At 38.6% G+C, this 27,302-nt stretch overlaps 3 protein-coding genes and 1 pseudogene across 3 annotated transcripts in view; 3 read left to right on the forward strand and 1 right to left on the reverse strand.

The window, feature by feature from the left end:
• The first annotated feature begins 388 nt into the window (after positions 1-388).
• On the forward strand, positions 389-3,864 carry LOC117379687 (glycerol-3-phosphate acyltransferase 4-like; annotated as a pseudogene).
• On the forward strand, positions 3,840-18,372 carry LOC117379387 (trichohyalin-like). Its single transcript, XM_033976092.2, has 6 exons — positions 3,840-4,318; positions 10,118-10,554; positions 11,006-13,214; positions 17,036-17,737; positions 17,895-18,009; positions 18,090-18,372. The coding sequence occupies exons 1-6, from the start codon at positions 3,975-3,977 to the stop codon at positions 18,276-18,278; spliced, it is 3,996 nt and encodes a 1,331-aa protein (XP_033831983.1). The 5' UTR covers positions 3,840-3,974; the 3' UTR covers positions 18,279-18,372.
• Positions 18,373-19,529: 1,157 nt separating this feature from the next.
• On the forward strand, positions 19,530-22,081 carry brf2 (BRF2 RNA polymerase III transcription initiation factor subunit). The gene is made up of 5 exons (XM_033976093.2): positions 19,530-19,547; positions 19,630-19,779; positions 20,225-20,284; positions 20,350-20,671; positions 21,200-22,081. Exons 2-5 carry the CDS (start codon positions 19,632-19,634, stop codon positions 21,954-21,956), a joined length of 1,287 nt encoding a protein of 428 aa, XP_033831984.1. The 5' UTR covers positions 19,530-19,547; positions 19,630-19,631; the 3' UTR covers positions 21,957-22,081.
• Positions 22,082-26,041: 3,960 nt separating this feature from the next.
• Positions 26,042-27,302, reverse strand: part of LOC117379511 (prolactin-releasing peptide receptor-like) — a 5,529-nt gene continuing 4,268 nt past the window's right edge. Inside the window, exon 3 of the mRNA XM_033976234.2 lies at positions 26,042-26,675. Coding sequence (XP_033832125.2) covers positions 26,042-26,675 — 634 coding nt within the window. The remainder of the gene's footprint in view (positions 26,676-27,302) is intronic.

The raw sequence follows: 27,302 nt of genomic DNA on the forward strand, positions 1-27,302 counted from the left end.
TTTATGAGTACTATTTGGCCAAGCATCAGTTTTATAAAATTCTAGTAGGCTCCTGACCCAGACAACTGCAAATAGACTACATAGAAATTAAAATATACTCAAATTCATCATCACAAGTACAAAGTACAGTTTGAACTTTAAAATGTTTAGATTATAAAATAAATGTGTCTACGTCTAACATCACCTCCACCAGTGACATCTGTGGTGGATGGACGCTAGGTGCTCAAATCACAATTTTGCAGGCTCAGCTCAGTCAGCTCTCCTCTTTGGCCACGTGTGGTCATAAAACACTTCCTATAACCTCATGATACAAACATTTACCTGGCCCTAGACATTGAGAGATGTATATGATTGAATGTACTGTCCATGTATAAAACAATATGAGGCTATGTCAAACAGCACTGGCATGTCTGGGAGGTGAGTCTTAGCCATAGACTTTTATTATAGAGTCTTTGGTGTTAGCCAGAAGATTAGCTATAAATTGTACTAGCTAAAATGGCTAACTAACTGTATTAACATGTGGATTCAAAATGGTAAATTGTACTCTTTTCCGGATTTGACAACCTGCAACCATCCGGTTACATTCCAGATACATCTTTACTTTGTGAGCCTGAAGTTTTGTGCCTGCATCGCTGTCACATTATGGTGGACTCATCTCTTAATCTTTGTCATTGTGCCAGATGTTCTTACACCTCCTTTGGCGTACCCTTATTTTACATGAGAGCACTTCTAAAGGTATTCAAGGTATGCCTATACAGTGTTGCAAAAGGACTGACTGATTATTAGGCTAACTGTTATGAAGAAGTAATTCAGACCAGACCAGGCAGCCCAGCTAAAGAGAATCTATGCAACAATGCAATTGGGAGCACACTGTTGAGATGATTAGTCTGTGTAAGGACATTATATACTCACATGTCACAGTTGTGTGAAATCCTGACCTTGTTATTTGGGACCCCTGAGACTACACAGCACTGTGGGAGTGTAATACACAGTGTTGTCACATTGATTTCTCTGGTGCCTGGGACTTTAGAAGGACCCCCGGGCGAGATCTCTGCTTTGCAGTTGAAGTTGACTTTATATCAATATTGTCATGTTGAAGAATTATGGTACAGTCCTATTTATTTGTCTGTTTCTAATTAGAATTTTTGAGCTATTTGAGCATAATTCCAGTGTCATTTTACAATAAATATTAAATTGCACAATAACTTACATTTTTACGTTGGAACCTTACAGATAGAAATTGGAGCAAAGGAAAAGAATAAGGAGCTATACAAACCATATTGCGATGGTAATGTGAATTACATTTTGAAATCAAATAAATGTTTTATGTAAAATTTTTAACCTTTGCCCAATTTTTAACAGCATGAGACGTCCGCTATTTTAGCCGCAGAAGAGTAGAGAGTATTGTGGATGATGAAGTGACCAAGTGCTTCTTCTTCTTCATATTAGTGTGAGACTGACAGTGCTGTGGAGGCTAGAGGTCCTGCTCAGATACAGCATCATGCTGCCTGGCCTCAGGCCAGAGTGGTCAGGCCATTTGAATTTGCACCTCAAGTCAAAGGTGTATGAATGCTATATGCCCACAGGGTGGCGCTGGCCATCACTGGAATCTTGCTAATAGCTTTGACGACACTAGTGGGATTTTTACCAGAGTGCATTTTTCTCAGTTTAAGATTAATATTGTGCGTATGCGCGCGCGCGTGTGTGTATGTGTATGTGTAGACTTCGTTCTAGGCTTAGTGAGGAGGTCCATTTGATGTGTTATTGCATGTTTGTAAGAGTCCTGGGAACATACCTGTCATAACCAGTAAGTGAAATTCAACTACTCGACATTATGCTTTATGTTGGCCGATTTGGGCATATTAAATGTATGGGCCTGCATTCAACATTATTTCACTGTTTACTCATATGTTTGTTACAGGAAGAATAAACTCAAGAACAGTGGGATCTGCGTGGCTAACCACATTACTCCAATTGATGTCATTATCCAGGCCAATGATGGCTGCTACTCGTTGGTAGATTTTTCCCCCCTAAGTCCCTCTCCTAGAATTATCTAAGCAATGACCTGAATGAGAGTACTTCTTTCTCCCTCAGGTTGGGCAGTTGCACGTGAGTTTAATGGGAATACTGAAAAAGGCCATGGTTAAAGCCTCCACACATCTAGTTTGAAAGATCAGAAGCCAAAGACAGCCATCTAGTGGCCAAAATGTACAACTGGAAGATGGCAAAGATGCTGTAAAACATGTTGGCTTACTTATAATGGTGTTAATCTGTTCTTTTGCTTTTAGACTTGGTGACCATGTTGCAGACAGACTACCTATTCTTATATTTCCTGAAGGTTTGTAGAGCAACATTATGCATTTTGTAAATCTCATGTGTATTTTTCGTATCCTTTTCTTCCTGTGTATTGTTCACAGGGACATGTATAAATAACACATCACTGATGATGTTCAAAAAAGGGAGCTCTGAGGTTGGCTGCACCTTATATCCAGTCCATCAAGGTGAAGTATAATTTTATTTCACAGTGTATGCCTCTTGTCCGTTCCCTGTTTTCTTATTTGAATGTGGGACTTTTTTTTTTTTTAGTATGACCTTCGCCTTGCTTTCTGGAACAGTACTAAAATTGGAATTGTGAATTACCTGCTTAGGATACTGAGCAGCTGGGCTATTGTTTGCAGTGTTTGGTACTTGTCTCCTATAAACAGAAAGATAAGGTCTCACTATGGTATAAAATGCTTCAGCATAAATTATGTTTGTACTTGTGTGTCTTTTAGGAAGGTGAAAGCGCTGTAGAGTTTGCCAACAGAATGAAGCCAGCCATTACTTCACAGGAAGGTCTAGTGGATCTTGTTTGTAAAGTTATCGCTTCAGTAACATTGTTTTAAAATGAGCAAAAGTAAAAGATGATTTTTTAAAAAAGAGCAACAAAAGCTTTACAGCAAAGTTCCTATGGGTGATCAGGACATGGGTGAGCCATACAAAAAGATGCTTTTTGAGAACAAACTGTGAAAAAAGGAAACTTGAGTAACGAATGACAAAGAAACTGAATAGAAAAGCTTGTATTTGCTGTTTTGCTGAGGACCAAAGGGACATTCACATTTTTGCTTTCCTGTTGTTGATGTAATGAGTGTTTTAAGGTGTTTATTGAATGTATCTATTTTGTAGGCTAACTTGTTACATAACAAAATGTGTTAGTGCTCAAAATTACCTATCTCCTCTAACTGGATTAAGCCTCTATGTGCGATTCAACGGCTGTGTATGCTTATTTCTGTTTAAAACCATAACACACTTTTTCTTGTATTGTAATGCAACTGCTTTATGTTACCATCCCTCATACATTTTTATGTATTATACTTTTTTTAAAATTATAAATCCATGCACAAAGTTAATTGAACTTTGACTTTGAGAAAGTGTACTCTTATGTATCAACCACTAGAGAGCAGTGTTGTACACTGTTAGGCAATGAAACACGGGCGGTGTTTGAAGAATTTGTAGTTGAACTGTCACAATAAGGAATTTCCTGTGGGTTTGCACGATATACTTTGACCTTGTTTCGTTAATGGGCATATTCCTATGATTTTTTTTGTTTTGCTGTATGGTTTCGTTTTTCAAACCTTACTTGATTTCAAACAGTTTGCATTCAGTAGCTCACGTATTGCTTCACTTTTTGTAGCTCACTATCATGTCTAACAGGTGTCAATTGGACTATTAAAATAGATAGGCTTACAGTTAAAAGGACACCTATCCCCAGGTAAATGAATGTCCAGCACAGTGAGCAGTTATGTCCTTTTGTCCTAGTCATGAAACCTATTAATCTGAGGGCGCGTGTTCACTCAGGCCACGCCCAATCAGCTGTTGCCTTGATGCGTTCCCCTGAGCGCGCGCTGAGTAAACTTTAGCCTCTTGTGTTTGGAGGGACACGAGTTACTAGCGCTTGCTGCTTCTGTCATGATAGTTGTGCACAAGTAAACATCATGTCTTTGTCGGATCAGCTGTGGAGTCCGACTAGTGTCCAGGTAACGGCGCTCCAAGCCCGTGGCCTGCGGATAAAGGGTAAAAACGGTACAAACGATGCGTACGCGGTCATGCACTTGGGCAAGGAGAAGTACCAGACATCGGTGGCGGAGAAGACCGTGGCACCCGTCTGGAAGGAGGAGGCCTCTTTCGACATGCCCTCAGCCCACCAGGGTGGCACGGAGCGGGACACGCTGCGCGTCCTCGTTCTGCACCGAGCCCTGGTGGGTCCAGACAAACTGCTGGGGCAGGCCGTCATTAACCTGGTCCAACTCAGCGAGGACAAGAACCGAGACAAAACACAGTGAGTAAAGTGTAGGCCATTGTACAGACGCCACATTCAGACTGATTGGTCCCATGCCTTTGGTCCCCCAGACAGTGCTGAATAAATATTGATAAATGGATAGGGCAGATTTGTCACCAACTGAGTAATTGCCTATAAGCATGTTTTTTTAAATAGCAATGTTCTATTAAAAGTAAATTCTGCTCATTCAACACCCAGTTTTATATCTTCCAATTGTATGCAAATTCTGAAATCACTAAACCAAAATGTACTGACATTTCTGTTGTTCAAAATAGGTGTAGGAAGTCTATTGTAATTGTAAACCAGAAAAGACCAACACAGAGACACACGTTAGTCAAAGCAACAGCTGTTACATCCAAATCACAGAGATGGAAAGAGTTTTCATTTTTGTCTAGAAAACCTCTGAGAAAGTAAACATGCATGACAAGACAACATAAAAAGGTATATTGAATGAAGTTTTGAATTAGTATGCCAACATTCACATGCTCTGACTATAGTGTTTTGGGTCTCCTTAGACATCTTATTTGTCATTTGCTATTCCTGCCATGCCACTGTTAATATAACACTGTGCACAGAGATGTCAAAAACCTCTCCTGCACCAATCTAGATTCACAAGGAGTGGCCCCTTACCCTCACTCGTATGAATAAAACAACAGTACAGGGATACATATGCATTACCTATGAGATGACCTTTCTCCTATAGTTGCTCTGAACATGCAGCAAAAGTTATTCACATCTCCTCTTGAGAAGTCATGTCCTTGTTATGAAGCCAGAACATGCTCTGTAATTTGCAGGAAAAAGAATAAGGAGTCTCTCACTAAAGCAAATGCCACAGTGTAAATAATGGATTATACTCATCATGTGGCCACATAGATTCATCATACATAGTTATATCCACACATGCTCTCTGCTCCAACCGCAAGAGCAAGTCACATCTGAACTTGTGAAGGAAGTCAATATAAGCCAGATTTAACTCTATGGAATTAATTATCGAAACAGTTGTGAAGTTGTAATGTCTCCTCTCACTAATTATAACTGTAAGATTCTACATAGTCATATCTAATACACAATAAAAGTAAATACACATAAATGAATGAAGTTGAAATGTCCTTGTCTGTTCCTGTGTGGCTGAGATACTGTACCACATGTGCTTTCTAATTGTTATAAATGGAAGAGAATTACTACACTAGTCATTATAGGAAGTCTTCTCTCATGTATATAACATGTATCAGTGCTGTGCAGGGTTGGTGTGGTTTGATTTCATGAATCCTGTACCAGCTCAAGGATTACTTTCTCTATAGTTCCCAGGGTGGCCATCAGGATTACAAACCTGGGCCAGTAAAGTGAGCACCAAGATGAACTCTTTCATTGAGCCATTGAGCAGTGGTGCCCTGATTGATTTTAGATTGCACAGATCTGTTTTAGGTGTTAGGTGACAGACCACTGATAATGTATGTTGCATTTGTAGTGTGATTGAAGTCAGGTAAGAAGAAAGTGTTGTAATTGTACCTACAGCCATATTTTGTTTGTTAAATTGCATTCACTGTGTTAAGCTTCTTTTCAGTCCCCGGCTCTGGGGAAAGAATTACACACAACACACAGTGTGTGCAGCATACAAAAGTATGTGCACTAAAAGCTTGATATCTACTTTGATGCTGTCTTTTATGTCTAGACTTGTTGGTGTTGTGTGAGAAATGCATTAGGAATACATATATGTTGCAAGGTTTAGTATGGTAAATGTAGCTTAGTCCTGATGATTATATATCATGTTTTAGACCCAAAAATGTAGGTGTGATGAGATTTTGATTGGGCTGTGCTGTAGCAATTGTAGAAGATACATGAACACTGCTGAATTTGGCTGGCACAGTTTGTGCAGCTGGTGTTAGTAAATGCTTGTTCTGACTACTCAATATTATATGTGAATTCTCCTTGCAGTGCAGTTTTATTTTAGCTTCACATTCCTGCAGCTTTTATCAGTAAAAAAACAAATAGAGATGGCAACAGGCAAGGTCAGTCACCCAGGGCACCACTGTTGTTTGTACTGACTCCCATAACATGTCCTGTGTGTAACACCTGAAATCCCAAAAGGCATGCAAAGAATGCTAGAAGATTTAGGTACAATATACTTGGGTGTTCTTGGAAAGCCTTAGCTATTTTGCTGGAGTATTTTAACATTCTTTGTCATTTTGGTGACAGGGTGGCTGAGACTGTAGCACTCTTGCCTCACAGTAAGATGGTTCTGGGTTCAACTCCCCTTCTGTGCAGTTTCTCGCGTCTGGGTGTTTTTTAGATCTACTTTTTAACCCTTCATGCAGAAGGGTTAAAAAGTAGATCTTAACCTAATTTTCTCAGTAGATGCTTAGGACTGCAGATTATGTTTTACTTGTCTATAAGGTCATATTAGCAAAGCAACAGAATCCATGGGATTTTATTTAAAAGTGTGCAATTCAAATGCAAGTAATACTTACTAGTAATTGCTCCTGCATTGCTCCTGTTAGTTTTAAAATATGCACTGTGAAAAAAGACAAATCCCAATTGCAATATCTGTCAAGAAAGAAGTCTAATTAGAAATTACCATCTGAGATTGTTCATTGTAAACTGCTTTAGTGTAGGATAGAGTATAGATCACTAAATCATTAGCTCATAGTCACTCTTTCACTTTTCCCAAAATCCCAATCATGTACTTAAAGGAGTACATTAAAACCCCATATTTATTCAGTCTGATTAATGTAGCCTACCAAATGCACAGTAATGCATTTGCACAGTAAAATTATGCGTCTAAATGAACAGAGCTCTCTCCTTGGACTCTATTTGAAATGCTGGCATGTATCAACTGGAGAAGGTGTAACGTTTCTCAGCTCATTTGATTTTGTATTTGAGCTGTTCACATGCCCAGGATTGTGTTGATCTATCCACAGTTGAGATACAAATAATATTGCGATTCCTATAGTGAGACACGCTTCCAATTGTGAGCAAACTGTATTATTATACTGTATCTCTAGTGGACATTGTCAGTGTGGCTGTTGGTCTGGCTCAGCTCCTCCCCTCTTGGCTCGTGCAGCTGTACTCTGTGATAAGACCTGCTCTGGCCTTTGTCTTATCATGGACCAGGCTCCAAGAGGAAGGATGAGAGCTCTCAAAAAGAGCACTACATGTACAAAGTTGTGACTCATGCTGTCCGTCAGTTCACTTCATCAGCAAATCCTTGGCACACCAGGCATTGTTGAGTAAAACAGACTTTTAATTCCTTATTCAGCACATTGCTCTTTAGTCGTAACACCCATGCTATTGTGAAACTTCCCCTAGTAAATTATAGTTCTGCTTTTTTGAGAAAGCATTTGATTATGGGTTTGTGAGGTTCCGGTGTTAATATAAGATGGTCAAGTTCTGCTAGTAATGCTGCATAGATGCTGCATGTATAGAAGATTTGGGTTAGAATCTTTTCAATACTGATACATTATTCAAGATTTGCCCTGTCTCTGTCATGTCTATGATTTCCATTATTGTTTGGCAGGCTGCCATTGTCATCATTAAGTATGTGTAAATTCTATAGCTAAAAGGAAGAAAGAGGAATGGCGTTGGTCTCGTTGAAATTTCAGGCATTTCCTCCTCTAATTATTCTGCTCCAGACTTTTAAATGAGCAGTGACCTGCTCTGTGCCAGTGGGTGAGGCTGGAGGAGCTGGAGGTATTTTTAATGTAGCACAAATGTAAACTTAAAAACTCAGTCAAACATGCCCCCTCTTAATTTCCTCTGGAATCTGCTTGGCTGTTGAGTTTGTTTGTACAGGGAAGAGCAGACTTCTGCCTGATGGGCACTTTTTCTGCTGACATTTCACTTTGATATGATTTGAAAAAGATGTATTATGGAGAGACATTTGGGACTAAATTGGCTCTACTCATGTAAGCAAACGTGCAATAGTGGAACATTTGCTAAAGTATAAAGTGTGTAAGACTACTGTCATGTATGCTGCTACTTCACAACTACACCACCACCATTTAAAGTGAAAGATATTACTTTCTGTATTCTGTAATTGTGATTGGTTGCTATTCAAGTAGAATATTGTGATTTGGAAGCAAATATAAACCAGTCTCTTTACTGAGACATTTTACAATAAAACATGTGTATAATGAATGGTTCAGATTATGCTTAGAGGTTTTGATTAAAATGGTTCTTGTGTTTGATTAAAATGGTTCTTGTGTTTAGACGAGGCACTAATCTTGTTGGGTAACTCTAATTCTGCACTTAGACAGTTAAACGTCTTACGGACAGTGGACACATGTAGTCCAACTTAATAAGTAGGAAATCTGGAGATCTAATTTTCAAATGTTCTCATATTTCACATTTCTATAATGGAAAGTGTAATGTTAATATTTTGACATAACTTGGGTGATCCTTGCCTTAACTCCAAATAACAGTAGGGAAATAGTGAATAATGTACAATGTAGTGGCTTTGTTAGTGCACAGGTTAGCAGCTCCTCCTTTTAACCATAAACTTTGTAATAAGAAGGGGTTAGGCTGATGCAGTTTTCTCTACTCTTTTGACTACATAATATTTCCATAACAAAAATACACAAAATGTACTGTTCATCGTGTTCTCAGTTTGTAATTTCTCAACTGCTCTGATTCAGAAACAAACAATAGTTACTTTGTGTATACTGGTATGTCTTTTGTTATAGTTTCAGAAAAGACTCGATTGTTCTTTTAGTTAGACGATGAGAAGATGATTTTTTTTACATTTCCAAGATGGTTGAAGCTTCTGTAAAAAAGAAAAGCATCTAAGTACATTTCTTTTCTGAAAACATTATTGAATGAGAAGGATATTGATTTAAACTAGGATTGAGTTATTTTTGGTGTTTTGTTTTGTTTTTTTTGTTTTTTTTGTCACGGAGGACAAAAAAGGAGTATAACCTTCAGGCAAAGCAGCAACTTTTGCCTGAGCTTGCAGTCCTTAATCTCAGCCTGCTTGTTGCTTTTATAAATGGCACATCAATGTTCTTTGGTCATAATATTTTCCAACATTGTCTCTCTAAAATGGTTTCCTCACTGATAATTTAATAACGCTACTAGTGAATTATACTAATTAAGGCTTTCTTCCTTACTGTAATAGATCCTGCTTGGTTCTGAATAAATATAAGTGTATATGGTTAATTAAATATAATCAAGCCTTTGGATTGAATTCTCATGGGTTCTTGAGTGGAAAATGTAATACTGTATTGCTGTAGAAATGGCCAATTACACATACACTACATATTTCCAACTTTGTAGAGCTTTCAGAATGGCAGTTTAAAAATGCTTTAACATGTCTGCTTCTCAATAACTCCACTTTTCCATATGACATTTCCATAAGTAAAGCTTGATGTGTAACTCTGTTTGTATTGATGTAACTTATAAGCTACAGACATGAATGCTGCACTGTGTTATTATAGTCTTATGGATTTTATAAGGAGGTTACCACATTGTAAGCCCCCCTAATGTTTTTTGGTCTATTGTATAAAGTATATTATTCAGTATTTTTTACCAAGTGAAAAAAATGGCGCAGTTGGGATGATGAGGGCAACAGGTTGATAGAATATTTGTTCACTGATCCAAAGGTTGGCGGTCCAAATCCTGCTCTCGACATAAAAACATTGGGCGAGCGGTCAGATCCACTGACCCACAGGTTGGTACTGATGCCATGAAATTTTAATATGGATTACTTTGTTTTCACGTATTCATCTTATGCCATGTCAAAATGTCACTGTAGTATCCAAACTTCTTTATACTCTCCTCATTTATTTTTTCTTTTGCATTCTATAGGTGGTTCAAGTTGGTGGACAAATCTGGTAAGCCAGATAAGGACCGAGGCGAGGTGCTTGTGGACATCCAGTTCACAAGAAACAACATGACTGCCAGCATGTTTGATATCTCTGCTGCAGGCAAGTCACGATCGCGCCTAAGCAAGTTCAAGGACAAAGTGCGGGGCAAGAAAAAAGAGGAAGCACCGTCAGAGACATCATCCAACGTGGTGCCAGCTTTCTCTCAGGTGGTGACTGACAGCGAAGGGGAAGGGGGCAGCGACGGAGAGGGGGCAGCAGCAGGGACAGAGCCAAAGAAGAAGAACAAAGTCAAGTCTCTGTTTTCACACAAGACTAATCTACAGAAGAGCTTGTCCCAGTCTATGTCTGTGCTGCCAGGGAAAAACTCCTCTTTGAGTGGAAGCATGTCGTCTGGTCTGAATGTGAACACTTCTGAGGGTGAGGACCTGTTTTGATCATCTCTGGGTCTCTTGCACATTTCATATTTATTTGAAATCACATTAGAAACTAGACGTTACTTTGTATTTTGAGAGTTCAGAATTATAAGCAAGCGACCGAGTGCACATGACTGCAAGATATAAGTTTAAATGGTTGCAATTAGTAACTCGAAAAAGGTGCAATTTTTTATTCAGTATAATGAAAAAAAAAATAACAAAGACAAAATATCCTGGCTACATGGGGTCATTTGTATAAAACCTGCTAACCCTGTAGATCTCTAAAACCTTCTTCTAAAATCTTTGTTTTTGCTTAATGGGTATTTCAATCTTTTTTGAAATATGAAATATGTATGCTCCTGGACTTGTTTTCAGTGTTAACTGAATCTTGATTTTAAAACTAAATTGAATTTTCTATTTTCTCTACAACTTTTTGTATGTTTTCGTCTTCTCAGGTAAAAAGAAGTTTAAGTTCCTGAGTCACAAACGCACTGGGAGCTCAGAGAAAAAGGATCAGAAACTTGTAGCCGAACAGAGCAACCTCTGCATCAACGGCAGCCATGTTTACTGTGAGGAGCCTGCACCTCGAACATCTCGGGCCAGTTCCAACTTCAGCTTGGCCAGCTCTGGGATGGGATCCATGGAGGATGTTCCCGACAACAACTCCCCTCCATCTGTGGGCTCAAGACACTCGGTGCACCACAGCTCCCCCTGGACAGAGGAGGAGGAAGAGGAGACCATTGAGGAAAACACGCAAGAAGTGACTGAAGAGATGTTCAGGAGACAAGAGCTGGAGAAGCTGGCAGAGGAGGAGAGCAGGATCGAAGAAGAAGAGCAAAGGAGAGAAGAGAAAGAGAGGAGGAACAGGGAGGAAGAGGAGAGGATTAGAATGGATGAAGAAAAGAGAAGACAGGATGAGTGGATTGAGAAAGAGAGATTTCAGAAGGAGGTAGATAAAAATTTGGAAATAATGAGAGTGAAAGAAGAAAGAAGTAAGCAGGAAGAGGAGGAGCAGCAGAGGAAAAGAGAGGAAGGAGAGAGGGAACAAATTAGAGAAGAGGAAGAGAGGATTAGATTGGAGGAGGAACAGAAAAGGTGTGAAGAAGAAGAAGAGAAAAAAAGACGAACAGAAGAGGAGAAAAGGAGACAAGGGGAGGAAAGTGGAGCAATAGAGAAGAAGAGAGAGGAAGAGAGGTTGGAAGAATTAAGAAAGCTGAAGGAGGAAAAGGCAAGAAAGGAAATACTTAAAGAAGAAGAGCGGGAAAGGAGGGAAGAGCTGGAGAGAATGGAAGAAGTGCTCAGAATGGAGAAGGAAAGGGAAGAACAACAGATTGAGGAAGCAAGGAAATTGGAGGAGGAAAGGAAACGACATGAGGAAGAAAGGATTCGTTTTGAAAGAGAAAAGGAGAGACAAAGAGAGGAAAAGGAAAGGTTGATGGAGGCGAAGAGGATGCAACACCTACAAGAGGAGCAGGAAAGGATAAGACAAGAAGAAGAAAGGATGAGGATGCTTGAGAAGGAAAAGGTAGAAGAAATGAGAAGGGAGAGGATGGAAGAGGAGGAGCAGAGAGTGAGAAAAGAACAAGAGTATGAACGACTGAGAGCGCAGCAAAAGAAACAGGAGGAAGAGGAGGAAAAAAGGAGGGAGGAGGAGAAACTAGAGAAGGAAAAATTAGCAGAGGAAAAGAGGAGACGAGAAGAAGAGGAGAAGAGACGAAGGAGGGAGGAGGAGAAACTAGAAAAGGAAAAGTTAGCAGAGGAAAAGAGACGAGAAGAAGAGGAGGAGAGACGAAGGAGGGAGGAGGAGAAACTAGAGAAAGAAAAATTAGCAGAGGAAAAGAGGAGACGAGAAGAAGAGGAGAGACAAAGGAGGGAGGAGGAGAAACTAGAGAAGGAAAAATTAGCAGAGGAAAAGAGACGAGAAGAAGAGGAGGAGAGACGAAGGAGGGAGGAGGAGAAACTAGAGAAGGAAAAATTTGCAGAGGAGGAGAGACGAAGGAGGGAGGAGGAGAAACTAGAGAAGGAAAAATTAGCAGAGGAAAAGAGGAGACGAGAAGAAGAGGAGGAGAAACTAGAGAAGGAAAAAATAGCAGAGGAAGAGAGGAGACAAGAAGAAAAGAGGAGAAAAGAGCAGGAAGAAAAACAGAGGAAGGAGGAGGAGACACACAAGAATGAAAGATTAGCAGAGGAGGAGAGGAGACAAATGAGAGAGGAGGAGGAGAGACAAATGGAGGAGGAGAGAAGAAGAGAAGAAAACAGGAGACGAGAGGAGGAGGAGAGACAAATGGAGGAGGAGAGAAGAGAAGAAAACAGGAGACGAGAGGAGGAGGAGAAACTAGAGAAAGAAAGATTAGCAGAGGAAGAGTGGAAAAGAGAAGAAGAAATGAGGAGAAAAGAGCATGAAGAGAGGCACAGGAAGGAAGATGAGAAATGGAGGGAGGAGGAGACACAAGAGGAAGAAAGATTAGCAGAGGAGGAGAGAACACAAGAAGAAAAGAGGAGACAAGAGGAGGAGAGAATGGAAGAAACGCAAAGACACTTTAAAATTACTTTAGATGCACAAAACCGCACTGAGGTCACTTCTGCAAACCCTTTTGATCAAAGTGATAAACACAAAGGAGATGTACCTGAACAAGACGTCACAATAACTAGTGCTCGACAAAGGTGTGTTCAAATTATGTACTTCATTCCACACAAAAGCCACATATATTCAGCACTATGCTAGTGTAGCTGTTTATAGTCCCTAGGGAAAGCCATGATTTAATAAGGGTTAGAAATTAGAATGATATACATCCAATCCAATCCAACTTTATTTCTAATGCACTTTAAAAACAACAGAGTTGACCAGAGTGCAGTACACAACAGACATTTTAAAAACACAGATAAATGACAGACATACAAATAAATAACCACAAACTGTACACTATAAAAGTCAACACATCAATGAAAAGCTAAAGAGAAAAAGTGCATTTTAAGATCTGATTTGACTTGAATTTTGAATTTATTTGAGTATGTTCATAAATCATGTAATACATGTCATTACAGTCCATAAAATAAAATAAATTATCTTCCACAAAAAAACATTGAACATTCTCAAAAGGGATGTGGGAAGAAGTGTACACTTATTTAATCCCACCCCGTTCTTCTGATTCAAACTTTGAACAAAAATTTCATCCAGCTTCCTTTTACTTTACTTCTTAGTATTAACTACTTTTTCTTTTTCTTCTTCTTCTTCTTATTATTATTATTATATATTCATTATTCTTGTTATTCTTATTCTCCTTGTTCATGTTATTATCACAAAAATCACCATAATCTTTCCTGTACATCATCACTGAACCATTCTATCAACAAAAAAAGTATACATATAACCACTGCTACCATTAATTAGGATGTTCTTTTGGTATATCTGGACAGAATATGACATTTATACAGTTTTTTAAATTGCCTAATATTTGAACATTGCCTTAAATCTTCACTCAGCCCATTCCATAATCTGACCCCACAGACTGAGACACAAAAGCTCTTTCTTGTAGTGTGCACTTTAGCGTGTCTGAATTTTGCCATTCCTCTAAGGTTATAATTCCCTTCTCGCTCACTAAATAAGTTTTGAATGTTTGGAGGCAATTGATAATTTCTTGCTTTGAACATAATAAGCATGGTTTGGTATTCCACCAAGTCCTCAAATTTTAGTAATCTAGACTGTGAAAATAAATCATTTGTGTGCTCCCTAAATCCCACTTTGTGCACAATTCTAACTGCTCGTTTTTGAAGAATAACTAAGGGTTGTATATTTGTTTTGTAATTGTTCCCCCACACCTCTACACAATAAGTCAAATACGGTAATATCAGAGAAAAGTAGAGAGTGACTCAGCCTGTCTAATGTGCAGGGGCAACACGTTCCACAGTTTGGGACCAGCCACAGAGAAGGCCCAGTCCCCTTGAAGTTTCCTCCTCATTTTTGGGACCACTAACAGTAAAAGATCTGCAGACCTGAGTGAGCGAGCACAAGCATAAGGTTGAAGCAGGTCGGACAGATATTGTGGAGCGAGGCCGTGGAGGCATTTAAAGACAAATAAAAGAATTTTAAAATCAATACGATAAGAGACAGGGAGCCAATGTAGGGACATCAAAACAGGTGTAATGTGTTCCCGTTTTTTTGTACCAGTTAAAAGGCGAGCAGCTGCATTTTGAACAAGTTGGGGACGTGCGAGAAAAGTTTGGTTCAGACCAATATAAAGAGCATTACAATAATCCAAACGATTGGTGATAAAAGCATGAATTAAAATCTCAAAATGATGTGGTGACAGGACAGGTTTGACTTTCGCGAGTTGACGAATTTGAAAAAAGCTAGTTTTGACAACAGCGCTAATCTGGATATCAAGTTTTAAATCATTATCCAGCCTCACACCAAGATTTGTCACCACAGGTTTCACATATTGAGCAAGAGCGCCAAGATCAGTACTAAAGGTGTTTGCTTCACTAGGTCCAAACACTACAATTTCAGTTTTTTTGTCATTTAAAAACAACAAGTTTAAAGACATCCAATTTTTGATTTCCTCAACACAGATATTGCACATATTATATATTAGTATTAATAATAACCCACATTAGTGCAAACATTTTTCTCCTGTTTGCTTTTGCTCCTGCTCTTATAGCCATTCTGTAACTTTTAGCATTCCTTATCTGGGTCTTATGAAAGTAGTCTTGACAGGTTCACAATGTACCTCTGCTGCTACTTTAACAGCACTGTACATACTGAAAAATGCCTCTGCAGTAACATATTCCTCTGCTGTTGTTTATTCTAACTTCCTCCTTCAGTTCAGACTTAAGGTATGCATTATGTTGGATAACATTGTAGTGGTTATTCACTAGGTAGGCTATCCCTGTTCCTATACCTTTTATTCCTGCCTAGGGTCACTATCTTCAATGGAACTGCCCTTGAAAAGCCCCTTTACAGTCAGTGGCATAAGAGGAAATACACAGAATATATATTGATATTGTACAAGAATTTCAAAGACTCTAGAGGCATAATTTGTGCATGACAAGTTAGACTACACATTTCACTAAAGCATAACACAATTACATTTAGATTAAAGTCATAATTAGAAATGTGTCATATGCGCTTAAGCGTTAACCTTGTGCTATTTAGCTGAATGCAACCTTATGTACATACACTGCCTGGCCAAAAAATATATTGTTGGACCGCCTTTAGCTTTGATTATGGCACGCATTTGCTGTGGCATTGTTTCTTCTGCAGTGTCACAAGATGTATTCCCTTCCAGTATGGCATACATTTTTCACCAAGATGTTTCATTGATGATGGCAGTCTGACCGCTGCACAAAGTCTTCTCTAGCACATCCCAAAGATTCTCAATGGGGTTAAGCTCTGGACTCTGTGGTGGACAATCCATGTGTGAAAATTTTGTCTCATGCTCCTGAACCACTCTGTCACAATTTGAGCCTGGTGAATCCTGGCATTGTCATCTTGGAATATGCCTGTGCCATCAGGGAAGAAAAAATCCGTTGATGGAATAACCTGGTCATTCAGTATATTCAGGCAGTCAGCTGACCTCATTCAGCATATACTGTTGCTGAACCTAGACCTGACCAACTGGAGGAGGCTTGTACCTATTTGCTTAGTTAAATCCAGGTGGTGACTTTTTTTTTTGGCCAGGCTGTGTATGTAACAGTGAAATGTTATTGAAATGAGCTTTTCTGGCTGTTTGGTACAAAAGTAGCTTTTTGCCATCTTGAGTTTGCATTTTCGCTTGTCCAATCATAAAGCAATCCGTACCATGCTGGCCCCCTCTGGGAGCTAGTAGCCTCCAGGGTCTGCTTCAGACCCCTCAGACAGGGCAGTATGGTTTACTTTAGACAGCGGAGACACTTGCTGCCCGGTCCAATCCGCTCCAAAGCAAACCAGTGGAAACGAGGCTCAAAGCCGATAAGCTTTGTGCAACTCTATCCACTGTTTTTCTATCAGTGAAGTGTTAGTGACTGGTCCCTGTGAATCTGACACCATCATGAAAACTGCATAGCTCTGTGCTGTCTGTGTGTGTGTATCTGTGTGTGTGTGTGAGAGTAACAGAGTGTGTGTGTGTGTGTGTGTACGTGTGTGAGAGAGCTTTTCTAAGTGTGTCACTGTGTGGGAACAACCGATATTATCAACATCTTCAGGGACATTCATTTAGCAATGTAGATCAGTGTATCCAGTATCATTACCAGAAATTTGAAAATAACTAACAGTTTTCATGGCAGTGTAGGTGGATATTTGGGATACTTTGATGTTTAATGTAATCTGAAGTTATCTGAGGCCTATTCAAGTCTAAATTTGAAGTGCATTAATTTACATTAATTTACTCCTACACATTTTTTGTATTGTACCCATCCATCCCTCCTTGTAATTATATTGTGTTTGTGTGTAGCTTTCCTCACTTAATGAAAGCCTGATCAAAAGTCAAATTATCCTTTTTCATTTGTAGATGCAAATTTCCTGCAGAAAGAAACGCCTGTTTATTTGATGAAAAGGATGACAGTACAACACAACGGGAAAAACGACAGGCTCCTAAACCACCCAGAATGAATTCATCTGAGACACAGTGGGCAGCACAACATGAAGCCCATGTGAGCAAACCAAGCAGAGACAAAGACATCAAAACTGCTAGCATTCTACCACAATGTGCTGTGCAAAAGATCAATCCTGTGATTGGTTTTTCCTCCCAAATAAACTATAGTAAACAACCAGCCAGGAGTTCAGAAAGAAAGCCAGCTCCACAGAGACCTGCTTTAATAGATGAGATTTCATTGTCTAAAGGTTCTCAAGGGCCCATGCAAAAGTCAAGACAAGGCTCTGCTGTTACTAGTTTGAATCCATTTGAGGGTGATGAAGAGGTAGATGACACTACAAGTACCAAAGCTGTCTCTGCAATATGGCCACTGCCTGGGCAGCTAAGTGTTGAGATGGATACTGTTTCTCAAATCAAAACCAAATCTTCAAAGACAGCCCATGCTCCAGCTCCACCTACAAAGAACGTCCACACACTTTGTACTGACACGGGCCATAAGGTGACAGTATCTGATATAGAAGAGGAAAAAGACTGTGTACTTGTTCAGAAAACTTTAAATGAAGAAGCTGTACAAGAGGAATCCGGGAAGAAGGATGCTCCCCCAGTCCCTTCACGAAGGTGAGCAGAATCGGCCTGTGTATTCTTGTACCGCAAACTCTTTAATCATAGTGTGTAGAGTCAAAGTAAACCTCTTAATGTGCATACCATACCACTAGGAATTCAGAAGAACTTAATTATTAATATTTTATATTATATATATATATGTTTTTTCCAGACTTCAATCGGTGACACCTCTAAACCCTGTGCATCAGGTACCTGTATCAGCTATTCAAGAGCAAAAGGATAAAAAATCCTCAGGGGAAATCGTCAACAATCAGGGAAAAGAAAATGTATTTTATTTGCATTTGACTTTGATTTTGTGTGATAAATTATTCTACTCTTTAATCAGTTTTGTGCTTTCTTCCCACAGGTCAAAGACACTGGACCATATGCACTGCTAACCCAAGAAGAGCTCATCTCTTTGGTGCATAAACAAGAGAGCCAGTTGCTGGAGAAAAGCAAGAAGATATCAGAACTAGAACAGTACATTGATAATTTGCTTGTGCGGGTCATCGAAGAGGCTCCCAATATCCTCATGACCATGGCTCCATTAAAGTAGGCTTTTTGCTGATGAGCACAAAAATTGTAATGCTTCTCTTAAAATGAAGAACTGTATTCCAGTTTCACGCAATAATAATGGCAATCAATTTTCTATATATTTGTTACATTGCTGTGTTTCTATGATGTAATTCACATGCCTTAAATCAAATGTAAAGTAATGAACTATGTAATCAAATGCTGCTTTTGTCTCTAGTATTGAAGTTTACAATTGTGTAATTCATCAAAAGCCCTTAATTTTGTGAATTACAGGTTAAGATAGTTTTCCAATGGTTTTCCATTTCACTTTATTTCATTAAAAAAAACAAAAAAAAAAACACAATTAATGATGCTTTTGTATTTTGAAAAATCAAGAATGTTACAAGTATAATCCTGGTTTACCCATACATTTAGAGATGTATTCTTTGTTCTGCAGTGCCTTTTCAAATAAGATTAGGCTACTTCATGTGCATCCTGAGCTTGGCTCATTTACATTTTATATGTGTATATATACAATAATCTCCTTCTCACCCTCTGCTGGTGGTCTTATCCCCTCTTTTTTCCACACTCGGGACCTCTACCAGAAGTCTGGGAGCTTGGGGGTTCTGCACAGTATCTTTGCTGTTCCTAGTACTGCACTTTTCTGGACTGAGATGTCTGATGTTTTTCCTGGGATCTGCTGTAGCCACTCCTCCATTTTGGGGTCACTGCCACGATTGCTCCAATGACCACGGGCACCACTGATACTTTTACCTTCAAGGCCTTCTCCAGCTCTTCTTTGAGCCCCTGGTATTTTTCTAGTGTGTGTATATATATATATATATATATATATATATATATATATATATATATATATATATATAATATGATATAATGTGACAATATTTAAAGCATTTTTCTGGTGCTCAAATAATTTAACGTTCCTATATATATATATATATATATATATATATATATATATATATATATATATATATATATATATATATATATATATATATATATATATATATATATATATATATATATATAGGAACGTTAAATTATTTGAGCACCAGAAAAATGCTTTAAATATTGTCACATTATATCAAAAGTTAATATTTACTTTGATAAATAATTTACTCAGCTCTGTTGGTTGTTTTTTGTTTTGTTTTCTCACTAGTAAAAATATACGTAATAATTACGTATATTTTTTATAAGGAACGAATGTTACCGCATGTTCTACACGAACGTATTTCATTACCGGACACAAACTTAACGTTGATTGGTCGTTGGCGAGAAAGGTACCGAAGTCTTTTTCCCTGCAGTTTTCTTCACACTATTAAATGTAGTCACCTGCTTTTTCCACCTCCGGGATTTCCCCGGCTGTGCAGAGATGTCTCGGGTGGCTCTGAAATGTCCGAACTGCGGCTCTTCCAACGTCGTGGAGGATGATCTGTACGCACAATCCCAGTCTGTGTGTGTGGACTGCGGCTCTGTGGTGTCCGAAGGGTTTCTGGCCAATGACCCGGTCGGAGGTTCAGGTACGAAATGCAGAGTGCTGACCTTTTTAAATATTTTACTATCTGATACTCCATAGCAAAAGACGAAATTTAAATCTGTCAACGGGACAAATCGTATATCGTACTATCATGATCAACAATATGACAATAATCCAGTGTGCCCAGCTGTATTTATATTGAATTGTATTATGTAGCGATAGTAAAGTCTTTAACTTATTGTAGTTATCTGATACAGTTATATATATCTTTTAATATGTTTTAATAATATGGTAATGTATAAAACGCAATGTAAGGTTCAATACTAATTTGTTTCTGTGCGTACATAACAATTGTTGACAGCAGGGTTATATGGATTACAGTGAAGAATTTTAAACAACCAAGATAATCAGTTAGCCACGCAAATATTATGCTTTATTGTCGAGGCCTTTTGAATGATAATACAAAGTGATTTTTTTTTTTTCAACAGAGGTCTACTACAGCCACTCTGCACCGCAATCCAAAAGGCCATGTTCCAACCTGATAAAAGGCGAGTCTTTCTTTCTTTTCTATGCAAAGTCTCTAGCATTGCTCACAATTCATCTCTTCCCGCAGGACTGCAGCGGGTCAGGGCCCTCTGCCGTGTCCTAAGAGTCAACAGTGAAATTGAGAAATTATCACAGACCTATTTTGAACAAGCATATAACCACAAAAGCTTCATCAATGTGAGCCTGACCAAGAAGGAGGCCCTGGCTGGCAGTTGTGTCCTCATCAGCTGTAGGATGCATGATTGGCCTGTTACTGTGGGGACCATAGCTTACCTCATCGACACTGATTCAGGGGCTGTGGGAGCCGTTTATCAAGAGACTCTGAACACTCTGAACATCTGTATTCCAACCTTGAGTGTCACTGATGTTATGGAAGCTCACTGTCAGGAGTAAGTGGAATCTGCAAATGCTGATGGATAGTTGATATTATTCTGGTAATATTGATCTTATTTTCATAATGGCTTTTATTTGGCTATGTTGGTGAGGAGAATAAAAAATGTCAGTGAGTTATATATAACAGCAATTGCGAAATGAAGCTCTTGCAATGTAATCATTAATGTCTATCAAATCTGTTCATAGGAAAAAACTAGTGAACCAGTGACAATAATGACAACGCTTCAGGGTTCACGCTTGATGAAAATCCATTCAAATTAGTGAAATAATCAGACTGTGCTATGTCTACATCTCTCAGAGCTACATTTACAATTGATAAATAAATTGTATTCACTATACTGCAAAACAGTCTGGCAAATGTCTTTAAAGCAGTTAAAGCTACTGTCTTTGGTAGATTTTGATTTATAAAAAAATACAAAATAATTTGATAACTCAGTAATCCAGGAAAAGTCAAAGCAATTATTTAAGTCTAATTGGAATGAAAGAAGAGCTGGTTGCAACATTAAAACACCTTTTTTTTTCAGATATAAAATCACATCTGAACATGTCCCAGCTGAATTGGCGGCTGAGGCAAAAGAGCTGACGAAAAGAGCCTTGGCGCTGGTGGAGCTGGCAGCTGACTCCTGGATTGTGACTGGCCGAAGACCTGTCCCTATCATGATAGCTGCAACATATTTGTCTTGGCAGTCTCTACAGCCCACAAAACTACGACTTAAAATGACTCTGGATAAATTTTGTCAAATGACCAAAGTGGATAAGAACAGACCAGCAATGAAAAGGGTAACTGAAATCAAGGAAATGCTGTGTAAACTAGGAAATGAGATCCCATGGGAAAAACAAGAAATTACTCCTAACAATGTGATACAGCAAGTGGAGGACATTTTGAGTTATAGATTTGCCCTGATGAGGAAGGCTTTGAAAAGTTATGAGGACTCACTAAAGGCAGATATTCAGCAGTGTGATGCAAAGAATAAAAAAACTATGAGGACCAAAACGGCAGAATTAAAAACTTCTTCCAAGACTGGCTCAAGTGTTCTAGAAACTGAGCGAGCAAATAATGGTGCGTGTGATGAACCAAACTGGGGTAAGCGATTGCTGTTTGCTCCTCCCTGTGTGGTTAATCCCAAGAAAAGGAAAAGAGCACCAAGCAACCAAATAAACGTAACAGGGGATGAAGAAATATCCGACAGTGAAATTGATTCATACATCAGAACTCATCAGGAAGTTAGAGAGATTGCAATGACTCAAAAGCTTTTATGCCAGGAGAGTGACAATTTGTGATGGTTTAATTATTGTCATCAGCGTCTGCTATTTCTAGGTTTCTGAAAATTAAGAAAAAAGTTACATTTTTTGTTGGCGCAGACAGATTTGGCAAGAATAAATGTTTGTTCTTTTGTTTCCTCATTAACATTCATTGTATACATCATCAGTTGAGCATATAATACAGTTCTAACTTATTAAATTATAAAAATCTGTTTAATAAGACTGATGTACCATTTTGACTTATGTGCAATAATCATGAGTCTTAATTCAGATGTGTTCTTCAGATGCCCAAAATACATCTATAGGATTTTCAGTTTTTAACATTTATTTTACATTTTTTGCCCCAGCCCAGTAGCAGGAAAAATATTAGAAATCCTCAATTGTCAGCTGTTGCATTTGAAGTTCAGTTTTAAGTGCAACACATACAAAGTGAATAACTGTCAGAATTAAGATTTAAGATTGAGATCTCTCTCCTGGCAATTTGGTCATAAACCAGTGTTAGAAGAAACATCAGACATGTCACCAGGGCAGCAATCTATACATTGTGTCATGGGAATCCCTTTGTAAAGCATACATAATGATCTCCCCAGAGATAGAAAACTGTTACAGAAAAAAGTACACATTTCAAGTGCACATGTCAAGAGATTAACATTTGGAAAAAAACAGACAATCCAACAAGTGTTATAAAATGCTAAGATGATGCCAAGTCTTTTGAAAAATCAAGTGATGAGGTGTCAAGTAAAATAAGCAGCTTCAGAGGGTAAAAAGGTGAAACATCAGAAATGTAGTGGTAAAAAATACACTTGAAACCAGACATTTACATACACTATATAAAAAGACACATGTACTTTTTTTCTCACTAGACTAAACTTTTCCTTTTAGGTCAATTAGGATTACCAAAATGATTTGTATTTCCTAGATGCCAGAATAATGAGAAGGATTTTTAAGACAATTTTGCATTACTTTCTTCAAAGTCAGAAGTTTACATGCAGTAAGATTATTATGCCTTTAAACAATTTGGGAAACCCAGATGATGATGTCATGTCTTTGGAAGTTTCTGACAACATTGACAACTTTTTAGTTAATTAGAGACACACCTGTGGATATATTTGAAGGCACACCTGAAACACACTGCTTCTTTGTATACCATCATGGGAAAGTCAAAAGAAATCAGCCAGATGCCACGTTCATCTGTTCAAACAATTATACACAGGTATAAAAACCATGGGAATGTCCAGCCATCATACCGCTCAAGAAGAAGACAGTTTCTGTATCCTAGAGATGAACGTGCTTTTGTCCAAAATGTGCATATCAACCCAAAAACAAAATCAAAAACCTTGTGAGGATGTTGGCTGAAGCTGGTAATCATTATCCATAATGAAACGAGTACTGTACCGACATGGGCTGAAAGGCCACTCTGCCAGGAAGAAGCCATTCTTCTAAAAGAAACATAAAGTCTGATTGTACTTTCAAATGCACACGAGGACAAAGACTTCAATTTCTAGATACATGGCCTGTGGTCTGACAAAACTAAAATTGAACGGTTTGGCCATAATGAGCATTGTTACGTTTGGAGGAAAAAGGGGGGAGCTTGCAAGCCTGAGAACACCATCCCAACTGAAATACTGGGGTGGCAGCATCATGTTGTGGAATTGTTTTGCTGCAGGAGGGACTGGTGCACCAGAAAATGGATGGCATCATGAAGAAAGAATATTATGTGGCAATACGGAAGCAATATCTCATGAAATCAGCCAGAAAGTCAAAGCTTGGGTCTTCCAAAGGGACAACGACCTGAAGCATTCTGCCAAACTGATTACAAAGTGGCTTAAGGATAGCAAAGTCAGTGTTTAGGAGTGGCCATCACAAAGCCCTGATCTCAATTCTATTGAACATTTATGGGCAGACCTGAAAAGGCATGTGCGAGCAACATGGCTCATCAGACTTCATTTCATTAGACAGTGAGTAAAAAAGGCATTTGTGTCTTTCTATAAAGTGTATGTAAACTTGTGGTTTCATCTTCCTATGCCATTTTGAGAACAGAGCTGTCATCCACATTATTCCTTCATTGATATGCACTTTGGGTACTGAAAGCAGGTTTATATAGTTAATTGGCCCTTTCAAAGTATTTTGTAAAGATGTTTGTACTCTGAATGCAATCTGATTTTTAAAGCAGAATGTGACACAGCAGTATTGAAAACATTTTTACTTCTAATACATGCCATTATTGCATCAATAAAAACTCCTGTATCGTCCATTACATTTGCTTACACTTTTATAGTCTTGCTTTAAAGAAGAGTAAGGCTGTAAAATATAACTTTGAATTGAAGATCGAATCACTGAGCTGAGTCTAGTCTTGGAGTTTAATTTAGTTGACTGTTTTTTCATTGAATTTATTATATGACTAGTCTAATTATTATTATTTTATTTATTTATTTGATTGGGACAATGCATGCTAATGAACAGATATGATCCAACATGAATGTAAACACACCAGATTATAGCCAAAGTCTATCTTCCGTTTGTTGTCTCAAGGGCTGGGGTCACAAAAGGGTCAAAATAAAAATTGCACAGTACACTCATTGCTGTAATGATTTGTTTTGTACCTACCAAATATGCAAGATCATCAAACTCAATGCTGACAGTTTTTGCAGTTGCCAGCATCAATTCTTCATCAGTGGGGATCTTCTCATCATCACTGGGGATTTAACTAACCATCACATTTTGAATTTTGGCAAATTTACTCAAATCCTTCTGTGTTAATTCTTAGCATTCAAAGCAAGACAAAATTGGCAAGATTAATACCATAATAACTGTGACCTCCAAATGACATATGATTGTCAGAGCATCTCTAAAACGGCACCATGTTGTAATTTATTGCTTATCCACTATAGAAAAGCTGTCTTTGCAGAGATGCTAATACACCAAGTATTACAGATGGTTGTGTGGACAATATACAAATGTAATACTTTGCTTATTTTCTTACAAAGGTGCAAAACATTCTCACCTTGTTCGACTTTGTTTTAAATTTCTTCTAATGCATGACCCCCACTCTGGGAGGGTTATAAAACACTCACCTTGTTCGACTTTGCTTTAAATTTCTGATAATGTGTGATCCCCATTCTGAGAAGGATATAAAACACTGGTGCAATCTCACCCTGTTAGACTCGTTTTAAACACCGCTTAGGACTCTACTCAATTTGATTGCGCTTTAGACTCTGCTTTGAATTTTGCTGGGCGCTACCTTTAACCCGACTGTATTGCTGTTACCGACAATAAAGATCTACAGAACAGTTGCAGATTAAGAACAAAGTAAACTGTGACCTAACTGTGCTTGTGGCTGTAGCATTATGCCTAAATTGTGTATTATTGCTTTGAACATGGCATAGCTCTGGTCCCTAGTGTATTTTAATTCTTGTCAGTGTTTTGTTTTCCCCCTTGTGCCTTCCAACAACACAATGAAAGGAGTTTTAATTGCGTCATGGTTGGCAGGTCTGCGTTGGTGCTGACAATAAATTATCACGTTGTTTTTGTTTTTTGGGTGTATCTAATTAACATGCACACAATTTAGCATTTCAATCTGTTAAATTGGGGCAATAAAACCTCAAGCTGACACAATTGTTGAATCTTTGAAGGGATTTTAAAAAGATTTCCAAAAAGAATACTAATTTCAATTTTATTCATGAATTTTTACAACACTGGCACACTACAGTACAACACTACACAACACTACAATTTTAAACATTCACAGGTCTGAATAATTAAAACAGACAGGCAATCAGTATCTTGAAGTTCAAACTTCCTTGCAATAGAATACTTTTTAATAAATGTCAAGTCTCCCAAAGCATTAGCAACATAAAGCAGGTACGGTTAAATGAGCCTGTCCCCTGAAATTTATTTTACATAATTTGAAGAGTGAAGGTGCATGGTTCCACCCTGGAGCTTCACTGAGATTAAATCCCCCGAGGAATGATGGGATTTATTGAAAAAGTCACCAGAAGCAGGTGGACATGAACATTCATCAGTGAAAGCTAGGCATTCAGTATGATGTTTGCATCTACAAATGTTATTTTTTTAAAGATTTTACATATTATACACATTTTCATCTACAGGACCACAGTGGCTGCACACTGATTGGTTGGCGCTCCAATGCGATGGTTACACTTAACCATCTTCTTGAGCTCAGTTCGGAAGCGGTCATGCAGCCAGGCGTAGAGGAAAGGGTTACAGCAGGAAGAGCTCATGGCACAGAGGTGACACAGAAGCTGGATCAGTAAAAAGTAGCGCTTGTTGATGAGATGAATGTCTATGTCCCTCAGCACATTGAAGACGTGGATGGGCAGCCAGCACACGGCAAAGGCAGACACTAGAAGAGCCACGAGCCTGAAGATCTTCCTCTTGCGGGCCTGCTGAGGCGCATTCTGAGTTTTGGTCCTATTTCCCGGAGCCACGCACTTCTTCAGTTTGACAGTGATGCACAGGTAACACACAAAGACAGCTGACAAGGGCAGAACATAGGTCACCAGAAGTGTGCTGTATGCATACGCCCGCCTTTCTTTCTCCTGGCCTATCCAGAATTCCTCACAGATAGTGAAGCCCTCCTCTTTGAATTCTACATGGTACGTGTGCATGACAGCCGGAGCCACCAAAGCACAAGACAGGAGCCATATCCCTATGAGAACAGCAGCGCAGGTGGAGACAGAGGTGCGTTTCTTCAGAGGGTGTACTGTGGCCGAGTACCTGCAAAACCAGAGAGGAGACAAGGAACTTTAGTACAGCGAGATTAGGTTATCTACTGTGCAAGTTACTCCACAACTTAATTTATGTTCTGTATGATTTGCCTTGTTTTGCGATTTGTGAAAAGCTAATTACATGATTAGAACCCTCCCTGTAATTTAATAAGTATACTTAGCTCACACTGAAACAGTAACAATCGACATTTATGAAAGACATAAATTGACGAAAACATTTACACGCATGCAGAGCGATACAGATTTTATAAAGGAAACCATCAGAGGGAAGAAGACTGGCCAATTATGCCTTACTTAATGTAATTAGGTACCATTTCAGGTAAGCATGAATAATTACTCACTGAAACTCATGTGCAAGAAATTAAATGAATCTAGATGTTTCCGATATTTGTTTTTGTTTTTTGCACAAAATAACCTCAGTGTCATTAGCCCATATCTGACTAGAATAATGGTATTGAACCAACCATAACTTTAACTGTGTAGCTTCTGCTTTAAGGATCAAGGCCAAATGTTGTGAAGTGAAGCTTTTGAATCCTATTAAAAAATGTGCACTTTACTCATGTGACTGGATATTGCAGATTCCCCAACTGTTCTATATTGGCATGTTTTATTTTTA

This window comes from Periophthalmus magnuspinnatus, chromosome 12 (assembly GCF_009829125.3).
Source record: "Periophthalmus magnuspinnatus isolate fPerMag1 chromosome 12, fPerMag1.2.pri, whole genome shotgun sequence".
Lineage (NCBI taxonomy): Eukaryota > Metazoa > Chordata > Actinopteri > Gobiiformes > Gobiidae > Periophthalmus > Periophthalmus magnuspinnatus.